Source organism: Sitophilus oryzae, unplaced genomic scaffold (assembly GCF_002938485.1).
Source record: "Sitophilus oryzae breed Bouriz unplaced genomic scaffold, Soryzae_2.0 scaffold_1393_pilon_pilon, whole genome shotgun sequence".
NCBI classification, from domain to species: domain Eukaryota; kingdom Metazoa; phylum Arthropoda; class Insecta; order Coleoptera; family Curculionidae; genus Sitophilus; species Sitophilus oryzae.
In genome coordinates this window covers 2,984,118-3,011,322 of record NW_022146052.1, presented here as the reverse complement: position 1 = coordinate 3,011,322, position 27,205 = coordinate 2,984,118, and the positions used below count along the sequence as shown (strand labels likewise).

The 27,205-nt window shown below is 32.5% G+C and overlaps 1 protein-coding gene across 5 annotated transcripts in view; it reads left to right on the top strand.

Annotated features, from left to right (window-relative positions):
* The window catches only part of LOC115875649 (facilitated trehalose transporter Tret1-like), an 82,691-nt gene extending 64,691 nt beyond the window's left edge, over positions 1 to 18,000 (top strand). For all 5 annotated transcript variants that reach the window (XM_030891163.1, XM_030891165.1, XM_030891164.1 and 2 more), the window contains 2 exons: positions 7,334 to 7,613; positions 15,925 to 18,000. In XM_030891163.1, the coding sequence (XP_030747023.1) occupies positions 7,334 to 7,613; positions 15,925 to 17,050 (1,406 nt within the window). In that variant the 3' untranslated portion in view covers positions 17,051 to 18,000. The remainder of the gene's footprint in view (positions 1 to 7,333; positions 7,614 to 15,924) is intronic.
* The last annotated feature ends 9,205 nt before the right edge of the window (positions 18,001 to 27,205 follow it).

Sequence of the window (27,205 nt, the reverse complement as noted above, 5' to 3'; positions counted from 1 at the left end):
CTACGTTCAGTTATATCAGTGAAGAAAAATACAGATATTAGTAAGTACGTCCATTTAATTGCATTTCTAAAAAGAAAATCGGAAGGATTTCGGTCAAAAAAATCGAGAATTTTCAGAAAGGAAGACATAACACGTTTTGTTGCAAGCTGATGATAAAACTTATTTCCCGACAAAAGTTTCATTGATAGTGGGACTTGCGGGAGCCTGCTGGTTGTTAAAGATGAAGGACAATGCATTCATGTCATTATCCCATTTACGAAAACAAATATATCACGAGGTTTTTTTATAATGAAAGGGAACGTTGAAGGAATAAATATCGTGGAAATGGTTCGAAGATATATAGCTATGCGGCCAAGCAACACAGAGCATACCCGATTTTTTGTGGGGTACAGAAATGGAAAATATATTAAGCAACCCGTTGGCATTAATACTTTAGGGAAAATGCCGTATAAAATAGCATTGTTCCTAAGTCTTCCAAATCCACAACAATACACTGGACATTGTTTCCGTAGATCGTCCGTTCCACGTCGTTGCTTGCAGATTCAGGTGTGGATTTATTAACTGTTAAAAGACATGGTGGTTGGCGCTCTAACACAGTGGCCGAGAGCTATATAGAAAATAAGGAAAAAGTGTCATATAATATTTTGGGTAACATTTCTGGCAATGATGGGTCTTCAACAAGTTCAAGTACTCAGGAAATAAATTTACTTTCTAAAAATTCAACTCACCTGTCATCGTCTGGAATTAATTTAACCAATTGTACTGATATTATAATTAATGTTTACAATAAATAAACGTATTTAGGTACCTTTCTTTGCTTGTTTCTTATTTTAAAATTTGCGTGTTATTATGAATTCATAATAGCACTAGTGCTATTATGAAAGCCATAATGACATCCAAATGACAATGTTAAATGTGTCATAATGACATTGTCGTAGATTATAGTTATTTACAATACAAGTGTGTTTATGAACATGATTACAACAACGAGTGTGAACGATTAGAACGACGAGGTCGTAGACCGAGTCATTCTAATCACACGAGTGTTGTAATCATGTTTAAGCGCACGTGTCATGTACAACGTTTTATCTACAACCGAAAAATAAGAAATTCTGTTTTAATTTTCGTTTATTAGTCGCCCACCTTTAACACCTTTAACTATGACATTTGTCACATTTTTTTCTGAAAAGTCAGTTTGCCCTGCCAAGTACACGCGAGCACTTTTTGCCCAGAAAAATCATTTTAAAAATTACGATGAACGATTCCAAAAGTCTCCCTTCAGATGTAGAAGTTGCCGCAGTACGTGCCACGGAATCATTATTGCCGGAAAAGTTAATATATTTAGATGTTCCTAGTTGTTTTTCATTATTATAAAAACTAGTTGTGTTATAGATTCATAACATCACTAGTTGTGTTATGAAACTCATAACGTAACTGAAATACTAAAAAAATAGTGATGTAAAAACGTTATAACTAAACGGTCTTAGATAAAATAAGTAATGTGTCTCAATGAAACAAAAAAAAACAACATTGATGACTTAAGGAAGTAAATAATGTTCTAAGTGCCAAAAAATCGGTTTGTCATATTTTGTTTGTAAAATGTCTTAAGTTCCATATCTAACAACGTTATATAAAGCGCTAAATATCACGGCTATTAAACTGTATTGAAGAAAAATATCCACACACCGTATTCCGCAAACTTTGGCAGCATATTCTGTAGATAAGAATAAGTAAAAAAGTATACATGTGTGTGCTAAAATGCTTAGTTTCGGAGATACAGAATGTAGAAGTTTCATTTTTATTTCGATTTTTTCAAAACTATTTTTGAAGTACCCTCAATATTTGGATGAAAATTGGTGTCTGGGAATATTTTGATATGTGAAATTTGATTTTGCTGTCCATATGACTCTTACTTGTAGGGGACGTCACCTACATGTGTTTTAACTCTTTTGAAGAATAATAACATTTTTTTGTATTTTTATAAAACTACCTGAGTGAAAAAAATATTCATTTCTGTGACTTTTTACGTAAAAAATGTCTCTCGGTAAAAATTGCTACGAGCAACAGTTTTTAAGATATGTAAAATGGAAATAGTCAATACATATCATTATTGACAAAAAATAAACACGTTGACTAGATGTTACTTGACACAAATAATAAATTTGGGAAATTTTCATTTTTTCAAATTATTTCATCATAAAATTTTCTGCAAAAAAAACGAAGATAAAACAGTTTCTGTTGAACTTTTAACACAAAAATATTTCAAATTTATGATTTCAGTCTAATAACTATTTAGTCAACATGTTGATAATTTCGATTCCAAAGATCTCGAGAACCATTACTCGTAGCGATTTTTACCAAGAGACCTTTTTTACGTAAAAAAACGTCGTAAATGTATATTTACTACTCAGTAGTTTTATACAGATACGGACGAAAAGTTATTACTCGTCAAAGCAGTTAAATCATGTCTCCCTCTACAATAAGGAGTCATATTGACATCAAAATCAAATTTCTTATGTCAAAAAACTCTCAGACCCAATTCTCATACAAATATTGACGTTACTTCATAAGTTATTTTGAAAAAATTTAAATAAAAATGTAAATTCTACACCCTGTATATCCGAAACTAAGCATTTGAAGATCTTGATCGTATAAATGCTAGTTATGGCAGAAATTGGGGTAATAAAAGAGTACACACTAGAACTGCAAAGTAAGCTGCAGTCGGGTCAATTTTAGAGAAACACGTTGGCGAGATCCGCAGTGGTACAGTTGCGCAGAAACTATAAGGATAAGGCGCAGCGTGACCCTTAAAATGGCCATCAAACAGAAAAACATTTTCTTTTAATTGGCATCTAGTTCTCTAAATTTGACATCTACATTTTTTCGTTATCGATTTAAAAAAAAAATATTGTATATTATCCACGTTCATATTTATTAAGAATAAAAGCCCCACTATAGAATATCATAACTGACGCTATTTCTTTTCCTAATAATATATAAGAAAATTAGGAATTATTTGTTTAAGAGATGAAATTAAAACTTTAGTTGACGATCAATGTATTTTTCAAGATACATTATTTGATCAATCATTCTATTTCCTAATAAAATAATTAAAAAAAAATAAAATCTACTCTTTGCCCTGTGGCCCATGAATGCTGACAAATCTTAAATTTGTGAAAATCGCCCTTTCTTAAATATTCTTTGTTCTTTAATTCCAACATTTAAAGGTTAGATGTTTCACCAATATAAAATTTATTATATTCACATTGTATTATTTATATTACATTTTTTGTTTGTTGTCTAGTGTTCATTGGTTAAACTGAATATAACAGTATTTTGTATTTTGAAACATGTTCCTATGTTATACTGTTTTCCTATCTTTCTTATTTTTTCCGAAACGTCTCGCATGTATGGAATTTTAGGTTGTATAATATATTCTGTATTATTATCATAGTGTGTATTCTGCCTATGATTCACGGTTTGTATTTCGTTTAATGTTTTGTTAATAAAAGATGGTGGATAGTCGTTTTTTATTAATGTATTTTTGATGTGGTTTATATCCCTGTTTAGTGAATTATTATCAGAACATATTATTTTTGCCCTATAGAAGCTTTTTATAACACGTTATCAAAAAACACCTTATATTTTCTTGGCTACATGTGATATTTGTTTCATTACTTATCAATTTCGTAAAATTGCGTGTTTCAATAATGATTTGCAGATAATTATGAGAAAAAAAACACAGATTTTTTTTTAGGTTTACAAAAGCTCTGAAAATGATAGATTCTTATTTACCTCTTGTAATTTACAAAAACAATTGACGTGCAGTTGCACTCGCTTGGAAAACATTCAAATACGATTCGCCATAAAAATTCTGCAGTTTATGTTTCAGTTGTAAAAATTCCCAAATAGACTGCGTTTCTATAAAACTTTCAGGAAATACACTCAACGGCACGAAAAACGGGCACCTTGAAATATCGATGTAATTTAAAGTTTAATATATTTTATTCTAGTTGGCCGATTTTGATGATTTTTAAAGCAGTATGTAGCTAAATTATGTTACTTTTTTGTATCCCTTTCTAAATTAAAAAAGAAAGTTCACATCAGTCGAGGGAAAACGAAATGTTGATATTTTGGTTAAAATTTGAAACAGTCAGTAGAATATGTTAAGATAGCAAGGAATTTAAAAATAATTTTATCAGGTTAGTATATTCTTTCTCGATAGTTTGGTTTTTAGTTCATCTCAATTGCTTTATTTTTGTTGGAGATATTCGCTTTTGAAGAAGACACTAACATTTTTTCCTAATTTTTACAATAATTACATTGTGGCCCTTGCTTTTGGCCACAGTCAACAGACCTGTGAGATAATGTTAATGGTGATGGTGCTAGTGATGGTGGCAGAGTTTCATAAAGATCATATTTTGAGTTGATCGAAACTGGTGCTCTGCCTCCGGCATGTCTAGGAACACGATCATTTTGAAATTGTAATAAATAGTAAACGCGAAGCAACATAATAAAATGGATCTATTTGTACACAAGTGATTCGACGCTTTTTTTGTATAAATAAACATTTTATTTCGTTGTTACATTTGCTTCAATAAAATGTTGCATCTTTTATTACAGTTCCAACATAATCATGGCTTTAGAATATAGGTGCAGTAGATGAAACGGTAAAATTAAAAATAATAAACAAAAATATAAAAAAAAAGTCATCATCATCATCATCATTTTCAGCTTATTCAATCATTCCTATTATATGGGCTATGCGGGCCCAAGTAATCCCTGCTAATTTCCTAATATCATGGTCCCATCTCAGATTCGGTCTTCCTTTAGGTCTCTTAATTCCTCTTGGGTACCATTCTGTAATTTTTGTGGTTCATCTGTTGTCTCTTCTTCTTGCCAGGTGTCCTGCGCTTTGCCATTTGAGAGATTTGACTCTGTGGATCTATTATCTGGGTCTTTTGTCGTACCCACCCTGTTTTTTTATGGTCTCTCTTGGTTATTCCCAGCATATTTCATTCCATTGAGTATTATGCGATCTGCAGTTTCCTTATGATATCCAGTTTAAATGTCCAAATTTCGCATGCATAAGTCATTCTGGCTGTAGTTCATTAATTTGTGCTTTTAGTTCTTCATGACTATTGCCAATTAGGACCATGTCATCAGCGAATCTTAGATGATTAAGTTATTCTCCATCTATTTTTAACCCTTTGTTGGTCCAGTCCAGTTGACGATCGATTTCTTCTGATGTTGTTGTAAACAGCTTTGGGATACCGTGTACCCTCTCATACTCCTTTGCCAATTGGGAACTCTGGGGTTGTTTTATATATCATTATTCTTGGTTTGGGTTCTTTGCTTATATTGGGGAGGGTTTCTATATAAGGCCTGTCACTACCTTGTTTCGCTTCTATTATTGCCTTAGGATATATCGAGTTGAAAGCCTTCTCAAAGTCTACAAAGGCTATGGCTAGTGGAAGTTCGTATTCTTTTGTTCGGCTGATAGTTTCTCTTAGTGTATGTATATCATCAATCGTAGTGAAGCCGTTTCTAAAGACTGCTTAGAAGTAACGGTTTATTTAGATTTTTAAAAATATTTATTTATATTTGTAATAATTCCAGGTATTTCGGAGTGAGTTTAGAGTCTAGAATACTCCTAGATTAGTATCAAGTTGTCAAACAGTTTAATGGTTAATTATTTATGATGTCCTATAATTAAAAAATATATTAACAAAATGTATAATAATTTATTTTAATAATTTTTCACAAATATTTAATAATAATATATAGGAGGTCCAAATTGTTTTCGGAAAATTTCGGTAGAATATTCTACAGATAAAACAAATAAAATATATGTGAAAAGGTTCGTATAATTTTTTTTTCTTTTTCGGAAATACAGGATGTATAAACTTCTTTTTTATTTAGATTTTTTCCAAATAATTTCTGAACTAACATCGATATTTGGATAAAAATAAGTGTCTGGATGTTTTTTGATTTCGACGTCAATATGCTTCTATTTGTAGGGGACGCAACCTGATGCATGTTTTTAATTGTTTTGAAAGGTAATCACTATTCGTCCGTACTTGTATTACACTACCGAGTAAAAAATAATAAGTAAGGGTAAAAATAAGGTAAAGTAATAAGGGTAAAAAAGGTATAAATAGCTACGAGTAATGTTTCTCCAGATATTTGTAATCGAAATACTCAATACATGTGATAATTTCCATAAATTAAACATGTTCACAAGATAGTCTATTAGACTGAAATAATAAATTTTAAAATGTTTTTTTGTTTCAACAGAAACTGTTTTATCATAATTTTCCAAGAAAATTTTAAAAAATAGAAAGTAGAAAATAGAAAAAGTTCCGAAATTCCTTATTTCGGTCATATAACTATCTACTCAACATGTTTATTATTGTCAATAATGACATATATTCTAAAAATTCTAAACTATTTCTATTCTAAATATCTTGAGAAAGGTTGCTTGTAGCGATTTTTACGAAGACATCTTTTTTAAGTAGAAAATTACAAAAATGTATATTTTTTCACTCAGTAGTATTATACATTGCGGCCGGCCTCGGCCGTAGCGCAAGCAATAGTGTGTCAATCTGCGGTGCGAGAGATGGGATAGTACTGGGTTCGATCCTCAGCCAGTACGGTCGCTTTATTTATTTAAACAAAAATATTAATTTACCTAAATAGAGCGACCAGCGAGCCGCCACCTCAATGAAGGAAATGGCAAACCACCTTGAGAATATTTGCCTCGTACAGCCTCTCAAATAGTGCCGTTGGGATTCGGTCCCATGTACTTGTGAAACACTGATGACACACATCACATGCAGAAATACATGCGAGAGATAGCCGACGCTCTGTATACTCGTAGAGTATAGCAATGTCAGAAGAAAAAGTTTTATACAGAATTGGACGAAAAGTTATTAATCTTTAAAACAGTTTATAAATGTGTAGGTGGCGTTCCCTACAAGTAATAGTCCTATTGTAATAGAATCAATTCATCAAAATTATCATGTGAAAAAAACAATAGATATCTGCCAATTTTTATCCAAATATCGATGTTAGTTTAAAAATTATTTAGAAAACCCAAAAATAAAAATGAAATATATATATTTGTTTATCCAAAACGAAGCATTTTAGGACATACATTTATACCAACTTTTTTAATTATTATTTTCATCAGCAGAAATCTTGCAGAAGTTTCCTGAATTCAGTTTGGCCCGCCCTGTATAATTTTCCGTTTATAAAACGTCCATATTTCTATAGAAATATGGATTTTCCATTAGGTATATGCAACCTTACTATATTCATTCTTTTTTTCTAGGTACTATTGGAGCTATTTCCGATGGCATGCACTATGGTTGGTCCGCCCCATTCATGCCGATCCTCGAAAAAGAGGATAGCCACATCAAAATATCACACAGCGACGTCACCTGGTTAGAATCCATTTATCTGATTGGCGGTCTAGCGGGTCTTCCAGTTACTATTTATTGTGTGGACAGATTGGGAAGAAAATGGTCCATTTTACTTGCTGCCATTATATCGCTGATAGCCTGGATTCTCATTGGAATCGCCGACGACGTTATTTATTTGTATATAGCTAGGTAATGTTATATAATATAATTTATAGTTTACTTTTTCTTGGTAGAACAATTCAGTTGATAACTTTCCAACGTTTCGGTCACATTTTGATCTTTTTTAAGGAACAACAATAGAATTATTATACTTAGTAAGAATCAATCTAAGAAATATTTCAAAACGAAAATAAAGATGACTTTTCTAATATTTGGTGTAGCTTTCTCAATAGATTTAAAATTGAAAATTGTTTTTAAACAATAACACTCAAACCATAAAAAAATAATGTATACTTTCGCTTATACATTATTGCGGTTTGAAATGCTTGGCTTTTGTAAATGATGGTTCAATAAATCATTTGTCCGACATATAAGAATCTTTTGTCCAAAAATAACATACAAAATATATTCATAGACAATATTATTATGTTTTTGTTACTAGATCAAACATTTTGACGATCAAAAAGTTAAGAAAAAAAAATTGAAAATTTGGAATTTTTTGAAAAATATTTTGGAAATTGTTTTAATTTTTAGTTAAAAAACATATCCTCAGTTTTTTTCAAAATTTAAGCGAAAAATCATTTTTTTTAAATATCCAAAGTAAAATATCTCGATTATTTCGGACTTATTTAAAAAATGATAAAGAGAAAATATGTTTCTTTTATCAAGATCTACCAGCCCTAAAAGTATTTGCACTTATTTAAGACTCATCCTATATAATCAAAAATCTAAAAAGGTTACAAGTGAAACAATAAAAAAATCGTGAGGAAATATTATTTATCGCTATACCAGAATTAATTTATTAAAAAGGAAACTATGAATTAGTTAGAATGTTAATTTTGTGAACATAAGAATTAAAAATATATTTTCTCGAATACAGAAAAAGAATTTGTTGTATAACCGTTATGTGCAATACTTAAACTCATAAAGAAGTTAAAATATATTAGGTATAAAAAAGTAATTTTGCTTAAAACTTCACTTTTTTTACCAAAAGCCATACCTACCGGGTGCACCTCAAAAGTGGCTCACCCCTATAACTTTTTTTTTTCAGATTAAAAAAACGAGATTTGGTATGTTAGTATATGACATACATTAGGACTGATTGACGTATTCAACTGTTTTCTGTCACTTCCTATTTCACCGGAAATGACTACAGCTTTTGATTTTTAAACGACACCCTCAGTATTTTTTTACTTTATTCTCATATACAAACTAAAATATATAGGAAACTGAAATGATACGTTATATATAATATATAAAGTTTACGATTCCTTTGTTATGCTTGCGATCTGAAACAAATAAATATGTATAATTATGTCACATCAAAAAAACCTCGAGTATGGTTTATATAATGAAAAAATCAAAAATTTGATGCCGTTGAAGGGCTCTAAAATCTCAACAGAAATTGGCTATGAATTTTTTATCTTAGTCTTTAAGCTGACACAGGCATCATTTTTCATAAGAAATATATTATGGTGCTTCATATGCCTTTTAATAAGCAGGATTCAAAAACAATTGCTAATAAAGCAAATTTACATTTTTGAGTAGTATGGTCCACTTATTATATTTTTTATTTCTTACCTAACTTGGGTGTAAACAACTGCCTGGGTTAAATTCTTAAAAGAGGTCTTACAAGAGAAAGATCTTACCTCTGTGCCATAACTTGTTTATTTGCAGCTCAATTAAAATATTTTTTGTTATAAAGTTGATATGATATTTTTTTTTAAATAATGTTGATCTTCATTACTGAATATTTTGCGATTTTAATTTGGCCCACGGTGTAGGTACCTACCCGGGTCCGGTGAACTATCCTGACACACGAATTTTGCATTTTTCTTTTTTTTATCATAAAGTAACCATTTTTAGTAGTAGTTTTAAATAAAAATAAATGGAGATTATGCGCAGAATTTTAAAATATTTTAATTTGATTTTAGTAATTTTTGGCACATATTTGACGTTATGGAGAATTTTAACGCTTGATTTGACATGATAGCGACAGAATAAAAAGCAATGTTGTCAGTTTCATTGAATTTTCTTTTTTTGTTTTCTATTCTTATTTTAAATAAATAGTCATTTTTAATAATTTTGTACTAGTTAAACTCACACCAAAGACTAACCAACGCAATTGCTTTGGACCAACAGCTCTAAATAAATTAAAAAAATAAAAACAGTTTTAATAAATAAAAACAGAGTGCAATCTATAAATACAAAAAAAATCACACCAAAGACTAACCAACGCAATCAAAATCCGTCTACGGCGTATTTTGATCGCTTGTACCAACAACTCTAAATAAATAAAAACAGTTTTAAAAAAATGCATGAAATTCCGGATAATTTACTAGCTGATCTGACAACCATGTATCAATTCTCAATATTTGTCAAAATTTGACCTTCACTACTACTGTCAGCGTAGACATAGAAACGGGTATAAATAAGTCCGCGACTTTTTCATTATCGGTTATGGATTTTGCTATAAAAATCAAATAAAAACGTTTTTAGGAATATTTTTTATGTGAAACGTGTTTTTCCGCATCAGATTTTAGTCAAAGATTCCAAGAAATTAATTTTAAGGTAACATAAACTTCATTTTCTAAGAAAAATCGTGTGTCAGGATAGTTCACCGAAGCCTACCTACCCTTTTCAGTTACTGCTTTTCTCAGGTAACAGTACAAGTCTAATTCCAATTAGAGAGTGGTCCACCAACAAGTTCTACAACAAATGTTTGTCTTTAAATACAGGGTTTGTACCTGGATCGACATCACTGGACACCAAATTACCAGTAGGTTGATCATCTAAAAGATTATTTTAATTTTATTAGATCAAAATATCTGAAAACGTTCTTTATTTAACTAAATGCATATACTTACCCATATGAACTGGTGTATATAAAAAGTCACTTGGAAGAGAATTAACTTCTAAACCTCTTTTTATTCCAGGTACGTAATCTTGATTACAAAACTGTAAATCACAAACTCTATAAAACTTTTAAATATCTTGCTGTGTTGTATTTTCCATTCTAAGGTTTCGCACTTGATATCACATTTGGAATAATGTAGGATCGTTCTTCGAGAATGTATGTCTTTTGGAAAACAAATCCATGCACGCCCGCACCGGCAAAACATACTTATGAAAGGGCTCGTGAAAGGGTTTACGGCCTGATTCCATCATTGTTTTTAATAAAAAGTTTAAACAATCACTAAAATGTCAGTAAAACTTTTTTCGATTTTTGACGGTGCATATTATTTGATTCGAATTGATTAGAACTGACTTGATTTGATTTGAACTGCCTAAATATTTTCGCCTTAAGCGCAACCGGTGGTTCGTCACGGAACTAACACATTTGTGTATAACTGGTTGCGGTGAAAAAGTCCTTTCAAAGATCTCAATTTCAGTTTCCCATATATTTTAGTTTTTATATGCTTTATTCTATAGAAAATGACACTCTGAATAATATGACTTATTATGTATCAACCTTTGACACTTTCGCTTAAAACAAAATTATATTTTAAATTTCAATCTAGAGTGCCATGGATGTATTAAAAACACTAATTTTTAATCAAGGAGCCTAGGAAAAATAGATTTGATCGTCTATTGTTTTTCGTGTCTTGACCTGGCCGGTTAAAAGATGCCTAAAACGTATTTTTAATCATATCTCAATGTTTTTAAATAGAACGAGGATGGCTCATTAGCATATTTGGAAAAAGCATTTTTTTACGACTAATTTGGTACCACACGTTTGGTATTTGTCGTTATGTCGACGATATACTAAAATTGTTGTTATGAACCGCATGTTACAAGTTCAAATATTATGTCATATGCTAATATACCATATCTCGTTTTCTAATCTGAAAAAATAAAAAAGTTATATGGGTGAGCCACTTTTGAGACGCACCCGGTATAATATAAATTATATACGTCTGTCAGACGTCAAGTTAGGGCCTACCGAGGGGCTTACGTCATAAAATTATCACTTAGTAGTTTAGGGTTAAATAATTGGGTATCCAATCGATCTAGTAACTTCTAAACGAAAACGAAAAGTTTTGTTTTTATCAGTGCTATTTTGCATCACTAGCTACGAAAAAAAAGTTATTTCGTAACCTGTTGCGAAGTAAAATATCTTTCAAAACGTCAAAAGATTATGAAGAGTATTAGCGCTCAAACGTACGGACGACCCGGGCATGTTTCATAAAAATGAAGAGTTGATGAGCGACGAGTGAATAGTGAAGAGTTGAGGAGTGAAGAGTAAATATCGTTTAGGTTTCAAAATAAATTTGTGTCTACTCTTCACAATTCATGAAGATTTGATGAGCAGCATCCTAAAAACGAAATGGGTAATATACATAAAGAAAGCAAACTATTTTACTTCAATTTTATTTCGCTTTATGCATACAACCCAATATCGCCTAGTCGGTTTTTTTTAATTTACCTTGCCAAACATGCTGATAAAATACCAAAATTTTAGAGAAAGACTTTGAAAACACACAATTTGAAAAAACAATAATTACATATTTTATCATAGCAGATAGATAATATTTCAAAAATTTACCTTTTAAATATGACGAATAAACCATTGAAATTACCTGTGGCATATTTGCTATACGGTGAAAATTCTGGGCAATCAGATGCATGCTCTCTGGAAATTTGAGTTGGATATATGCGTTTTAGTACTTAACTTTTACGAATTTATGCACGATGCACTGTGGCAGTGGATATACCATGCATATCTTTGACAGCACACATAGACCAGCGATCCTGAATGTGGGTGTATCAATCCCTGTGGTCAGATCCACACCTCGTCCTAGATGGAACTTTAAGAAAGCTAATTGGGACCAATATGCACAAAAATTAGACCAATGTATCCGCTTTATACCACCTGAACCAGAAAACTATAATCGTTTCATCGGGGCTGTAATTTCAGCAGCGAATAAATGCATTCCGAGGGGGTATAGAAAAGAATACATACCGGGCTGGAACGAACACAGTGAACATCTATACGAGGAATTCAAAGAGAGCGGAGATCAAGAAGTTGCAGATAACCTCCTCCATAGTCTAGACACTGCTAGAAGAGACCGCTGGATTGAAACAGTGGAAAACACAGACTTCCATCGATCTAGTAGGAAGGCCTGGACCCTTCTACGTAATTTAGGAGGTTCAACAAGACAAAATAGGCCAAACTCTCAAATATCAGCTAATCAAATTGCAAATTATATAGCTGAGACATCTAGGTCTCGACGTGATAAGGAGCACACAATTGAGATTAAGAGGAAATTTAAGGAGTTAAGAACAAACCACTCCCCATATCTCGGAATATTCACAGCCCTTCGAAATTGAAGACATAGTCACAGCTATTAAAGACATCAAGCTGAACAAAGCTCCTGGATATGACAACATTCATCCAGAATTCCTTATTTACGCTGGAAACCCTGCCCTCAAGTGGTTTTGTAGTTTCTTCTCGAGAATTTTATCAACCGGCAACATTCCAAAGGAATTAAAGAAAACTAAAATAATAGCTGTGTTAAAACCAGGAAAATCTAAAGATCAACCTCAGAATTATCGACCCATAGCCCTTCTTAGTTGTACCTATAAGCTCCTAGAACGACTTATTTTCAATAGAATAAAGGATAGTATTTTAGACCATATTCCAGTTGAACAGGCAGGTTTTATTCCTAAACGCAGTTGCTGTGACCAAGTTCGAGCACTTACATCTCACATTGAAGGAAATTTCCAACTTAAGCTTAAAACCTCCATAGCTATTGTCCATTTAACAGCCGCTTACGACACAGTCTGGAGAGATGGTATGGTTTATAAATTACTTAAAGCACTTACTGGTCAAACTATAGCTCGAGTTACCAACAACATGCTAACTAACCGATATATCCAAGTATTTCAGGGAGAGAGCACAAGTAAACCTAAAAAACTTAACAACGGCTTACCCCAAGGCTCCGTTCTCGCCCCTCTCGTATTCAACTTATACATCTCTGACCTACCAGATACGCAATCTAGAAAATTTTGTTACACAGACGATATAGCCATAGCAACGGAATATGAATCGCTATATCAAACCCAAGAAACGCTTACAAAGGATCTCGCATCCTTGAATGCCTATTTTATAAAATGGAGACTTCAACCCAATGCAAATAAGACAGACACCTTCCATCTTAATAACAAGCTGGCGAATACTGAAATAAGCGTCCAGTTTGGTAACACCACTCTGAGTAATAACAAATATCCAAAATATCTGGGGATTACTCTAGACCGTACACTCTCATTTCGAAGAAAACACCTAGAAAATGTTGCTGGGAAAATCAGAACACGAAACAACATTATACAAAAACTTTGTGGTACTTCGTGGGGTGCAAAAGCAACAATACTTCGGATCTCCGCCCTTGGTCTGGTATTCAGTGTGGCAGAGTATTGTGCACCCCTGTGGTTGAATAGCCACCACACAAATCTCGTAGACAGATAGCTGAACAACACCATGCGGCTGATTACAGGGACAATCAGATGCACCCCTAGTTACTGGCTTCCAGTTCTGAGTAACATCCTACCTCCAAATCTACGCAGAAACGAGGCTCTTCTTAGAGAATTTGATAAAATAATAGCTGCCCCAACGCTACCTGTACATAAAACACTTCCTGCTTTAGAGGTGAATAGACTTAAGTCGAGGAATCCACCTTTGCGAACAGCTGAACAACTAAAAAGCAGTAACTACAATTCTCGAGAACAGTGGCTTTAGTTATGGAGAGAAATGGCCGATGCGCACCTATATTCCTGGTTCAAACATAACTATTGCGAGACACGGGGTACCGATCTAAACCGGAAAACATGGTCAACTTTGAATAGGATACGCTCTGGCCATGGAAGATGTGCGGATTCCCTTTATAAGTGGGGAAAAATACCTTCCCCAGAATGTGATGGCGGATCCCCCCACCAAACCATCCATCACATAACTAGAGAGTGCAACCTACGCGCTTATGGTGAAGACTGGAGGGACTTTCTGGAGGCTTCTCCATCAGCTTTGGAATGGATAGGGCATCTAGATGTTAATATATAGTGTTCGTAAATACGTTTTTTATGTTGTCTTTTTATATTATGCTTTTTTTTTATATTTACATTGTAATGTTTTCATTTACATTGTAGTTTATTTTATGTCTATGTTTAAGTGTCTGGTTTTCTTGCATGTATATGAGCCATACGATAAATAAATAAAATAAATCTCCTACAGCATGGTATTGTACGCCTGTTCCCAGCCAATAAAGAGCCACCTCAATAATTTGTTTAACTCTTAATCCTCCTCCTCTAGGGCTTTGCTTCAGGTCGTTATCCAGAATCATTTGAAGAGAAGTAAATTTTTCTTCACACATCCTGAATTGGGCATTTGCATAAAGGGGTCGATTTTCTAACCACCCGTAGCTTTTGAAATCGTATCATTTATAATACATAGATTCGTAAGTATATTGTGCCAAATATCTTACCTTACTCTCTTCCTATATAACTTTCTTTGCCTATGTGGCACATTTTCTTCATCAGAAGAAGAATCACTGCTAAATAGTAGGTTTTGTATATTATTATATTATATAGTATATTTAACAAAACTTTGGTTGTATGTCATCAATGACACCATGCGTCGTCTTATGGAGTTTGCTGGTAGTCGTATTATGATGTGCAACCAAAGTTTTGTTAAATATACTATATATGATGTGCACTACAACGTATTTGAACTAAAAATGAGGGTTTTCGTAAACTCGTCAGTAGATCTTGACGAAATGACGAGCGAAGAGTGTTTATGAAATAAAATTAAACATTTTTTAAACTAACCAATTCTTCACCTCGTTACTTTTCAACCCTACACTCCTCAACTCTTCAAAACTTTTATGAAATAAAATGCAACATTTTGCAACTCCTCACTCGTCAACTTTTTAACTCTTCATTTTTATGAAACAGGCCCCGGTCGCAGCGATCAGCATTTGAACATTGAATCAAATGCTGGTCGGCAGTGCGTTTGAGCCCTTATTTTAAATATAGTTTAAAAACATAATATCTTAATATTATGACAACATAGGTATTAGATTAAAATTACAAAAATGAAAATCTAGAAGAAAATTCAGTGGTTTTCAAGTATTTGTTTTATACATTTTCAAAATAAAATAACTCAGCAATTTTGTACTTGAAAAAGGATAAAGAGAGAATATGTTTTTTTACCGAGATCTACCACTCTTGGAAATATTTTCACTTATTTAAGACCCCCCTGTATATTAAAGCCAAAATTATAACAGAAAAATATTTAAGAATTATTTTCGATATTTTAACTGATTTTAAATGTTTTTTATTTTGTTTTCAGATTTATGACGGGTTTATCCGGTGACGTAGCTTTTGTTGCCGCTCCTATGTACATAGCCGAAATAGCCGACAAGAAAATAAGAGGATTCCTTGCTGGTGTCATTTACGTTATGATGTTGGTAGGAATATTAGTCGTTTACGCTATTGCACCTTTCACGCCTTTCTATACCTCATCAATCGTGGGATCAGCTTTCGTCTTAATTCAACTGATCACCTTTCCATTTATGCCCGATTCCCCATACTACCTACTGTCCAAAGGCAAAGGCGAAAAAGCCAAGACACACTTAAAGAGGCTCAGAACGGGAGGAAACCTCGAAAAGGAATTCGAAGAGATAACGGTGGCAATTAGAAGACAGAGAAGCGAAAGAGGACGTCCGCAAGATCTCATAATCAACAAGGGCAATCGTAAAGCTCTGATCATTATGGTCGTATTAAATGCCGCCCAGCATTTCAGTAGTATCAGTGTGATGCTGATGAATTTGCATTCGATTTTAAAAGAAGCAGAGTCCGAGTACGTTTCGTACGAGGTAGCTGGTATTATGTTCTCCGCCTTCATGTTGATAGCAGCGACCATAGCCGATTTTATCTGTGACAAGTTCGGACGCAAGGGCCTCCTTATATCCTCCAGCTTATTGAGCGGAATCTCGTTATTCGTATTGGCGGGATACTTTACAATGAAAAAATCGGGTCAGGACGTCGCTGGAATTTCCTGGATACCCATCGCTGCAGTTATGGTGTACGCCGCTGTTTTCAAATTTGGACTGGGAATTATACCCATAGTAATGACAGCCGAACTGTTCCCGGCTAAAGTGAAAGCTATGGGCATGACATTGGCTGATTTCTCCTACCTATTCTTCGGATTACTGTCAGTAGAAATGTACCAGAGATTAATAGACATTTATTATCTGGATCTGCCATTCTACATTTTCGCTTCAACGACAGTTTTGACGGCAATATTTTCGTGGCTCTACATTCCAGAAACTAAAGGCAAGACATTGGACGAAATTCAGTTTATTTTGAAAGGAGAACCGATTCCCGAACGGAAGATTAGTGGACAGCAGCTTGAAAATGGAGGCAACGATGGAGATATTAAACTGACTGAAGTTAATCTTACCGATAAAGTGTAATATTTGAAATTACTGCTTTTTATGATTTTTTTCCATAATTTCTGTTGTTGATGTACACATTAAATGAGTCTTTATACAACTCATTTAGTTTTACCCTTAAATTTAAAATCTCATTTTATTTGGTACATATCTCAAAAAATTAGTACATCTTTCTTAGGAATTTTATCCTAATAAAAATCTATAGAATTTAATTTTATTGAGCTAATTTTTACTTTATTGAAATAAAGTATCAAAGATTGTTGTTTCGTTATAAATCAAAGTGTAGACTTAACCATATGTTTAATACGATTGCTATAATCTATAGTACTTAATTTTTTAAGTGCCTATATTAATACAATATTATTAATTACTTTTGGTCGAATTGTTAGTTTTATAACATGATCTTCTACCACTAGAGTATATTATATGGACCTGCCTTTAGATAGCAAATTATATTATAATGTTTCCTCCGTACAATTTTCTATAATATTAGAATAAAATTTATAGAAAATTGTTACGGCTTCAAGTATGTTCCAATGTGCAGTATGATCAAAAAAAATCACCGTCAAGCTGGCTTGGAAATGACGATCGATGACATTTCATATAATTTTAAATATGTATAAAATAACAGCAATCTTCATTTCCAAGCGAACTCTGACGCCTTTTTTTAATCTTATGGTATTTGACTCTCATTAAATATTATTCTGTTATATAATATTGTTTATTATCATAAATGTAATTTTAAAGTAGTAAAAAAAGAATTGAAATTGCCTTATTAGTTTCTGTGTTATTAGAGTATAATATTCTTCAAACGTGTTTTACAACAATATCTTAGTAAAATATAAGTTTACTTGTATAAACGACACAATGTGATAGATACATTACGAAATGCAATTATTGTTAAAACTGATATAAATATGTCAAATTAGAGAAAGTGTAGAGTCTACATTTAATAAAAATGATAAAACAGTGTAATTGTTTTAATTTATTGATTGTTATTATTAGTATACCACCATGGAATTATGAATTTTTCCGGATTTTTCAATTATATTTTAAAATTGTATTCATAATTCCTTCGCCATTTTGTCATGAAACATTTGTCATGAATTTTTCTTTTATTCCAAACTGGCTCTATTAAAATACTTATTACATACTTTTATATATCATCTAATCTATTAAAAGCGTTATTAATAAATAATTTAATATCTGATTATTAATAAAAAATGGAAATACGTACTTTTAATTTTTAAATATTCTATTAGATTCCTAAGAAAGTGAGAAAAGCGGAAATGCAGATGTTATTATAATTTGAAAAAAAAGATGATTCTATTATATTTTTATGCAGACTGCTTTTAAATTCAAGAGAGAAGGATGAAAGAATTGCAAAAATTACCATCTGCAATGTTTATCAAATTACGTTCATCCAGAAAATATCTGCATTTTAAGATGAAATCTCAAAAAAAAAGAAAAAATTTCACAGGTAGACGTAGTTTTCATAGGAAATAATATAATACAGCTTATAAACTATTTTTTTAGAAGAAGGTTCTTAACTAAAGGGGGGCACCTCGACTTTTACTTACTTTTGAATCGATTTAGAAAGATTAACAATGGTACTTTAATAAAATTCCAGAATACTAATTTTTTTAGCACTGTACATGGTACCCTTTTGTCGGGACTACGTTTTCTGGTAAAACCACTTCTTTAAATTTTAAACCATGTTGTTGGCGCACTTTTAAAAATTCTTTACATTTTTATAGTCTGCCTTCATCAAAAACAATAACTTTGTCACTAGTAACTTTTTTACAAACTACACAACTTAAATGTTTTTTATCCATTGTGATTTAGTAGTTGGTAGCGAAATTAGTAGTTACTAAAAAAATTATTTGCAGTAATTATTCTAAACTATTTACACTATGCACGTCAATATTTAATTTATAAATACATATTTGTACCTGGTAACCCAAGCAGCATTTGGACGTCGGGACAACGTTGTGTCACGCGACCAAACGTCGGGGCGCAACGTCGGTACAACCTCGTGCCAACCCTAGTCTGCACTAGTTTGGAGAATAATTTTAGGGTCGAAACGACGTTGGATACCGACGTTGGCTAGAAGCCTAATTTAGTACAAACTGCAACGTTGTTTAAAATACTAATTCACAGAAATACAAAACTAATATGGCGTCTAAGTCGCGTTTTATCCTAAATTGGGATAATTATAGTAAAAATATTATTTTTATGATTTAGTTAGAGACATATGTCAGATGGCAGTGAAGGAAAACAAAACAAAAGTATTTAAGTGTGGAGGAAGTTTGAAGATCATAATTATTGAAACACTTTAACCGACTCTGTAATTCGTTACCCAAGGCAAAAAAGTTAAACGCAAACAACTTTATTGATAAATGTATTGTTTCTACTTTGAAAAATACTAATGGGCTTTAAAATTAAAGGAGTTTTAAAAATTTCCTTGAATTTTTTTTTAGTAAAATGAGAATAATTTATTCGCAGTCGAAAAAATTGTTTCCGCGTGTTTTTTAGGGTCAAATATTTCAAGTTAATGTATTCAAAAAGCAGGAATTGCTATTTTAGGAACGAAACATTTTCTTATTTAACAACATGGCGGCTTTTACTTTGTTGTTTTGGAGATTAAGATGGAGTAGTTCGAGTAGTCGCATACTGGACTATTAAAGTCGCAGTTCGGCCTTAACAGGTAGTATACTAGTCGCAAGATTGCCTAATTTAGTCATCCTAGAGTCTAGCTTGTGCCGCCCTCTATAATCTAAATAAACGAGGGAGTGGATAAACTATCGGTAATATATGTCGATGTATATTTAAATTTAGTTTTATATGTACCTTTCTTATGTCCATTTTAATTAAGTTTTTTTTTATAAAAACAAAAACAGTACTGAACTGTCTGACTGAACAGAACAATGAAGTGAAAATTTAAGATTTAAGGTTATGGTTCAATACAGTTGCAAAAAGGTAGTGACTCGACGTCCTACCAACGTAAGAATAAGGAAATCTAAACAGCGTTGGAATTAGTAAAACAGACGACGTTTGTATAACGTTGGAATAGGTCCTGAAACTGACGTCGGAAAACTCTATATTGTCCAACGTTGTAACTACGTTGTCCGAATCACCTAAAGATCACTTAAGCAAAAAAGTTTAGAAGACAACGTTTATTCGACGTCGCAGAAGCTTCTACTTTGCTGTAGTACTAGTCCAACGTCGGCACAACGTTATAAAAACGTTTAAATTTATTTTAATACCCAAGGTAGTGAGCTAACTATTTTTTGTAACTAATCCAACGTTGTGTTTAGTGAACATGTGGTCGCAAGTCGTGAAAATGCTACTTGGGAACTTAATTCCAACAAAATAATGTCTGAATTAAAAAGCCTGCAAATAATTGAAATGAAACCGAAAAAAAAATTGTTTCTATGAAAATTTGAAGTACTCCAAAATACTGTTATGTCAGCCGCATCGGCTCATCATCGGCTGCCGACGGATCTAAATAAACTATCTTTCTCACGCTTATAGATACTCACAAGACTTTCTTATAGCGCTCATTTAAAATCTTTATTCGCGTCAGGCAAGTATTAAATCCCGTTGAATTCGTTTGGCAATTAACACATATTTTTTAATATCATCTAATAAACACGCTGTAAAAATTTTAGAATACTTAAAGTATGTTTTCCAGGTATAATAATTAAACATATTTGGAATGGTCGGGTTACACTTTAAACCCGAAAAAAAAAGTCTGGCATACATATTTCTAGGTTAAATAGATGCTAAAATTTAAGAATAAACAAATTTCAAGTTGCCTAAAGAATGTTTTTTGGATTTATTTTTTTGCAAATGTTATGGGTTGCGCAGTAGCGAAATACCCCCAACCCCCCAGCCAGACTTAGGATTCTCGGCTCACAAGTTATTAAAGTTTATTTTTTTTGTTATTCTAACTTGCCTAAAATATGTTCTCTAAATCTGTCGCCAGCTCTCCGGCTATAACGAGTGTTAAATTAGAGATAGAAACATTGATTTTTCTTCCTTGGATCGATTGTAAAATAATTATTTAATTTAACAAAATTACAGTTATATAATTATAAAACCGTTTTTTTTTTCAAAGTAGGTCACCCTTATAACTTTTTTATTAAATTATTTATATGACATAAATTGGGATTAATTGACGTATTCAAGTACCTTTGGTCACTTCCTGTTCCACCGGAAATTAGTACAAATTTTGCTTTTTAAATAATACTCTCCCTACTTTTTTAGTTTGTGAAGAAGAAAATGACATTCTGAATAGAATGACATATTATCACAATACGTCAACTATTGACATTTCCAATTAAAAAAAACCGTGTGTACACTATGTGCGCATATTTTTAGTCGAGCTTCTTACTAACAGCTATTAAATTGAAGGATTTAAAGGACATTTTGATAAAGTGACCTAATATAATGCTGTTTTAATATAAATATTATTTTCAATTTATTTCTGTAATCTGTACATTTTCCTTTTCCTTAAGAGTCCATTACGCTGTACTGTTCGGGTCACTCTAAGGGGTCCGGTAAAGCGGGTGTGTGGCCAAAGCCCGATCCTGTCGTGTTAAGCCATACCCAAAATTCCAAATACACGTGCTTTGATTAAGGCTTGATTAAGGTTTGCAGAGCTTCAGCATTTGGCATAAAATAGCGAGCCAACTTACAAAACCATATAAATTATATACCACTGTAATCACAAAACTTCAATCTATTTCCGCATTGTAAAGGAATTTTAAATTATGTCTTTATTTTCAAGAAAATTTAATACAAACATAAGTAATATTTTGTTGGTGTTTGACCATCAAGATCTTGAAAATAAAGAAGTTGTCTAAAAATGTGCTACAACACGGATATAGTATAATCCTTTATCTTTAATTTCTTTCTTCATTTGTGTAAAAATACCTAGCCAGTTTTACATAAAACGTTAAATGCCGAACGCTTATTTTGCTACTTTTTTGGACTAGTGAAATGGTCTCTTAATGGCCTACAAATTTTGTGGAATACCACCTTGTATACAACCACCAAATACACACTTGTATACAAATGCCTAATAATGTTAACACTTAAATTTATTTAAGAAGAGAAAAAATTTTGAACCTAACCAACAATTCGTATTTATAGTGGTTTACAGTAATTTTGTTAAATTATACGAATATTCTCGTTGATTATTGTTTTAAAATAAATATGACAGTGTCCTCCAATAAAAATGCGAGTTGCTAGCTCTAATAATTCTATTGCTCTACCTAGATCGTTATTGAGAAGCTACAAACCTATCGATAAAAATATGCATGAAAATTTACTTTCTAGCAGACAGGATACTGGTACACAGGTACAGTATCAAATTTATTATAGTGATTTTTTTAGCCGCGTATTTCACAGATCGTAACACAGAGCAAGTTAAACTGTTTAGAAAGAGAATCTACCCCGAATGGGGTAGCTGTGGAAACACTGCCGTTACCGCTTTCCCTGACGCTAGCTCGTGTGTCACGACCTTGCATTTTTACTCCCAACGAGCGTAAAGAAGTTTCGTTTTAAAAATAGCATTTTAAATTTCAATCTAAAGTACCATGTCTGTGTTAAAACCATTAATTTTTAATCAAGTAGCTTTGGACAAATAGAGTTGATCACCTAATGTTTTTCTTGTTGTTTTCTGGCCGGTTCAAACATACCTAAGTAATATTTTTAAACATAACTATTTTTTTAAATAGGACGAGGGTGGTTCGCTAGCCTATTGAAATACTTTTATAATATATTGTTTCAGATGGAAAGAAACACTTTAGTTCATGGCAAAAGTATCTTTGTTAATGTCGATAATTACGGGCATTGACCGATGAATAGGTCATTTTTAGAATTTAGAATGAGTGGGAGGGGGGTTAATCACTTCGACCTTACAGATCCATTGTGTCCCCCTTTCTTGAATCATAACTCATCATACAGTCCCAGGGCTTTGACAAAAGCCAGTATCTGGGACGGTTTTATAGAGGGTAGTTCTCCATCTCCAATATCAGTCGTACCAAAATTCATGGCACGAATGGTTGTCGTCTCGGCGCACTCAGTGATGAGGTGTACTGGTGTTTCACCATCTTCCCCACAGAATCTGCATTCGCCGTTTCTTCTTAGTTTCAATCTACTGAGGTGTTCATTGAGGAGACAGTGTCCTGTTAAAAACCCCGTGACAATCCGAAGATTGTTCTTACTCAGACCTAGGAAGATCTGTGATTTTTATTGATCATAAGCCCTCAGAAACTTCTTCGAGTGTCCTAGACCATTGCAAGATTTCCATTCCAGGTTGCGGATGGAATCTTCCAAGTTCTTGAGTTCCTCCTTGAGTTGGTTACCACTTGGAAAGCAGAACGGTTCTGGTCCAGTTAGTGGAGTGTTCGCTCCTTTTCTACCTAGATTATTTGCTTTTTCATTGCCTTTTATCCCTTGGTGAGCAGGCACCCAGTGTAGGAGGACTTTGTTTTCTTTGCCTAATTTATTCAGCTTCTCTATGCATTCTTTGACCAATTTCGAATTGATTGATACTGAGTTGATCGCCTTTAACGCTGCTTGACTATCAGATAAGATGGCTATTTCTTGTTTCCGATATTTCCTATCTAAGATAAGTTGTACGCATCTCTCGATAGCGTAGATTTCTGCCTGTAGGATACTATGGTAAGTGCCCATTGGTTCGGAGTAATTAGATCTCGGCCCAAACACTCCGATCCCTATGAATAGGTCATAGATTCTGCTGGGTAGGCAATAATTGCAATATATTTCCTATTGCTAAATATGTAACAAACCAACAATTAATATTATACCACAGGGAGGTCTATACCATCATATTACACCTCCCCCGGCAATCTATGGAATTTACACTTTCTTCAGAAATGAAAATTTCAAAAATTTACATAAAGTAAAAAACCAGCCTAACTTAACCTATAGAAACTTTTACCTTATATCTTTTAGTATTGAAAATACTTCTGGCCGCGTTTATATGGGACCCATCTTTGAAAAAACGACATGCTAGAGGCGACATGAGTTCAATAACCTGCCTAATCAACTTGTCAACACGTAAGTCGATAGTTGAATAGAGCAAGGCCGTTCGAGGGGCGAAATGAGGTCTTATTAGTGTGTGTGGGCCAACTATTTTATGGATATGGATGTTTAGTCTGGGAAAGCCGATATTATTATAAAGAAGAATATGCGTCAAAGCATGGGTTGTTAGGTACAGTTGGGCTATTTTAATCTATATCTAAACTCTTTCCGTATGAGAAGCAAGAGGCAAATTATACGTGAAAGAGCGGAATAACATAAATAATAAATTTAGACTAATGCAATATTTTTTCTTGACGCGTAGGATAATGCGCACAATCGATGCATTAAAGGGAATAATTAATTAAATCATTAAGTTCCAAAACATATAATAACTCGGGTCTCATCGGATCTGCTGATATATTTTGATAAAATTTTTGTATATTATTATAAACAAGGATAAAATTTAGGCTATTAGGACCTATATTTTTTTTATATGATTATTATTTTTTTAATTAACAACTTAGGACAAAGGATAAGCTTGCATGGTTTCCACCACCAACAGGCGTAAAAACAAATGAATCCAAAGCGGTGCCAAATATTTTTTATTAGGATAAGTTTTTATCGTTTGAATATTGTTGTAAATAATTATCATTTAATTAGTGCTAACTTATCAAAGTTCACAACACGGGGAAAAATTTCAACAAAATCGGGAAACGGATCTTTGAAATATTAATAAAAAAGGTCTATTAGAAAACACATTGACACCCCTATATCTTTAAAATTATACATTTCCGGACACGTTTATATGAATTTTTACCTTAAAAACACTCAAAAAATCACCTCCTGAAGTTTGGCCAGATACTTAATTAACACCCTGTATTTAAAAATGGCTAGCTAGTGATTTAGTAAGCTATGTTTATTTTAATAGGAAAAAAATATGTTTCATAAAATATAAACAAACCCATAATACAAATACTATACACCAATTAATTAATTAATTTTAAATGTAACTAAATAGGCACTTTAATAATTGAAAAATGAACAGGAGCACTTCTTAAAATCACTTCATATTATTTCGCACTTATAGTAACATTAACCCTCCAAATTTCATTTGGACTGAAATTAGAATATTTATAATTTAGAAGTTTAAGAAAATTATAATATTTATAAATATAATATATCGAAAAAAAAATTGGATTTTAACCCCCTGTAGCTACAAAATAGACATCGGATCTATATTAATATTAAAAAAAATATATTTTTACGTGAGGAATCTCCCCACGAGAAGGAAGGTAAACATAATTGGATCGTAGGAGGGGCATTTAGCCACCAATAGGATTGCAGAATGGTCACCACATACCGCTCTACGACAGGTAGTCTGAGTATAAAAAAGGATGCCTGTGAAAGTATAAACAGTATCTTAAGAAAATTGTCACAGGCACCATCATCAAAACAACATACAGTGACATCATGGCCCAATATAACTTAGATGAACAAATTTACAATGTTATCGTCCAACAAAACTCTATAGAATATAACCAGAGAACGTCTACACCCATGAAAAGCATTTCAAAACCAGCAGGCATCAAAAAGTACGAGAATGTAAAGAAGAAATTTATGAAACGATTTTTAAACGGAACTGACACGGAGTATGACTCGTTTAAAGAGGGACTGAGCAAAAGGTTGAGGCTATTTAGTATAGACGGCATAGAAGCTAATGCATTCATTCTAAGTGCAAACATTGCTAAGTCCACGAAGTAAGAAAAGTCTCAAAAGTTTTCAATAAAAGTCTCAATAGCAACTGCATAGGATTTCTGCTCTTTGAAAACACAACAGGCACTCATAAATATTAGATATTTAAAAAAAAGACTGGATGAGAATGTGGGGTTCTTCAGACCGGATGGAATCGTAGAACGAAGTGTTAAGTTCCTATAATAATTTAGTTTAAGTTAGGGCCTAGGTAGATTAATTAGAAATACTTGCTGTGATGTTTTTCATGAATTTATTTTAACTTGTATTTATGTTATTATTAATAAGATTTTTCATATTTTTATATTATTTAATATTTTGACGAAAAATTATTTGTTTTGAATATATATTTTCTTTGCATAGAAAGGTTTATTATTTTCTTTGCATACAGAGTAAAATAGCAAAATAAAACACTAATACACCACAATACACCAAAACACTTTTACTCTCATTACAGGACGCGCGTTTTGCTAACTACGTTAGCATTCTCAGCAGATGAATAAAACTTTTTAATTAACTAACTAATCATCTCTTTGGTGTATTGTGATGAATTGGTGCTTTATTTTTGTTGTTCACACCAAAGGTTCCAACCCTCAACTATGATATTTGCATATGTGTGTTAAAAAATAGTGTATCTACGGTGGGTGATTCGACATATTAAAATAAAAAAAGTTCCCTATGAACATTATTATATATATTATTTTAAGAATATTAGTAAACCATTTTCCTTGAAATTTTGTACTCATTCTCACTTTTGTACATTTTAATGCCAACGCAAATGGCAGTAGTGTAAAATTCCGGAATAGCCATGAAAGCGCGCTTTCCATTATGTAGTGACTGGTGGTGCTTTTTATCTTTATAGATAATAGTATATTGTTTTTATTAGAGTAAAAATGACACTTTTGCTGCGTTGATTTGGTTTGATTATTTTTGGACATACATCCGAGGCACAAAAAGTCATTTTTACTCCGAATAGAACATGCTATTTTTTTCAAACGCCAAAAATAATTTTTTAACCAATTTCAACGTTCCAAATAATATAAAAAATTTAAGTCATAGACCGAGAGCTGGCTCCACATAAAAACCGTATCATCGTTAGCATGGCTATTTTTCCTTGTAATTTTTTTCTATAAAATGTAAGCATTCTTTTGATAGTAGCCATTATGAAATAGTCATGTCTACCAGCGCAATCCCGGGGCTTAAAGCGGGGGCGGCCAATCGAAAGGGTGAAATTTGAACACTGAAAATATTATAAGATACATGAGTTATAACTTGCCAAATTGATTAAGAAACGTGGAAAATTGTTGGCAGGCATTTTTCGTTGGCAGGCGTTTTTCGTTGTTTAGCAGGCGTGTTCGTGGCTAAAATGCC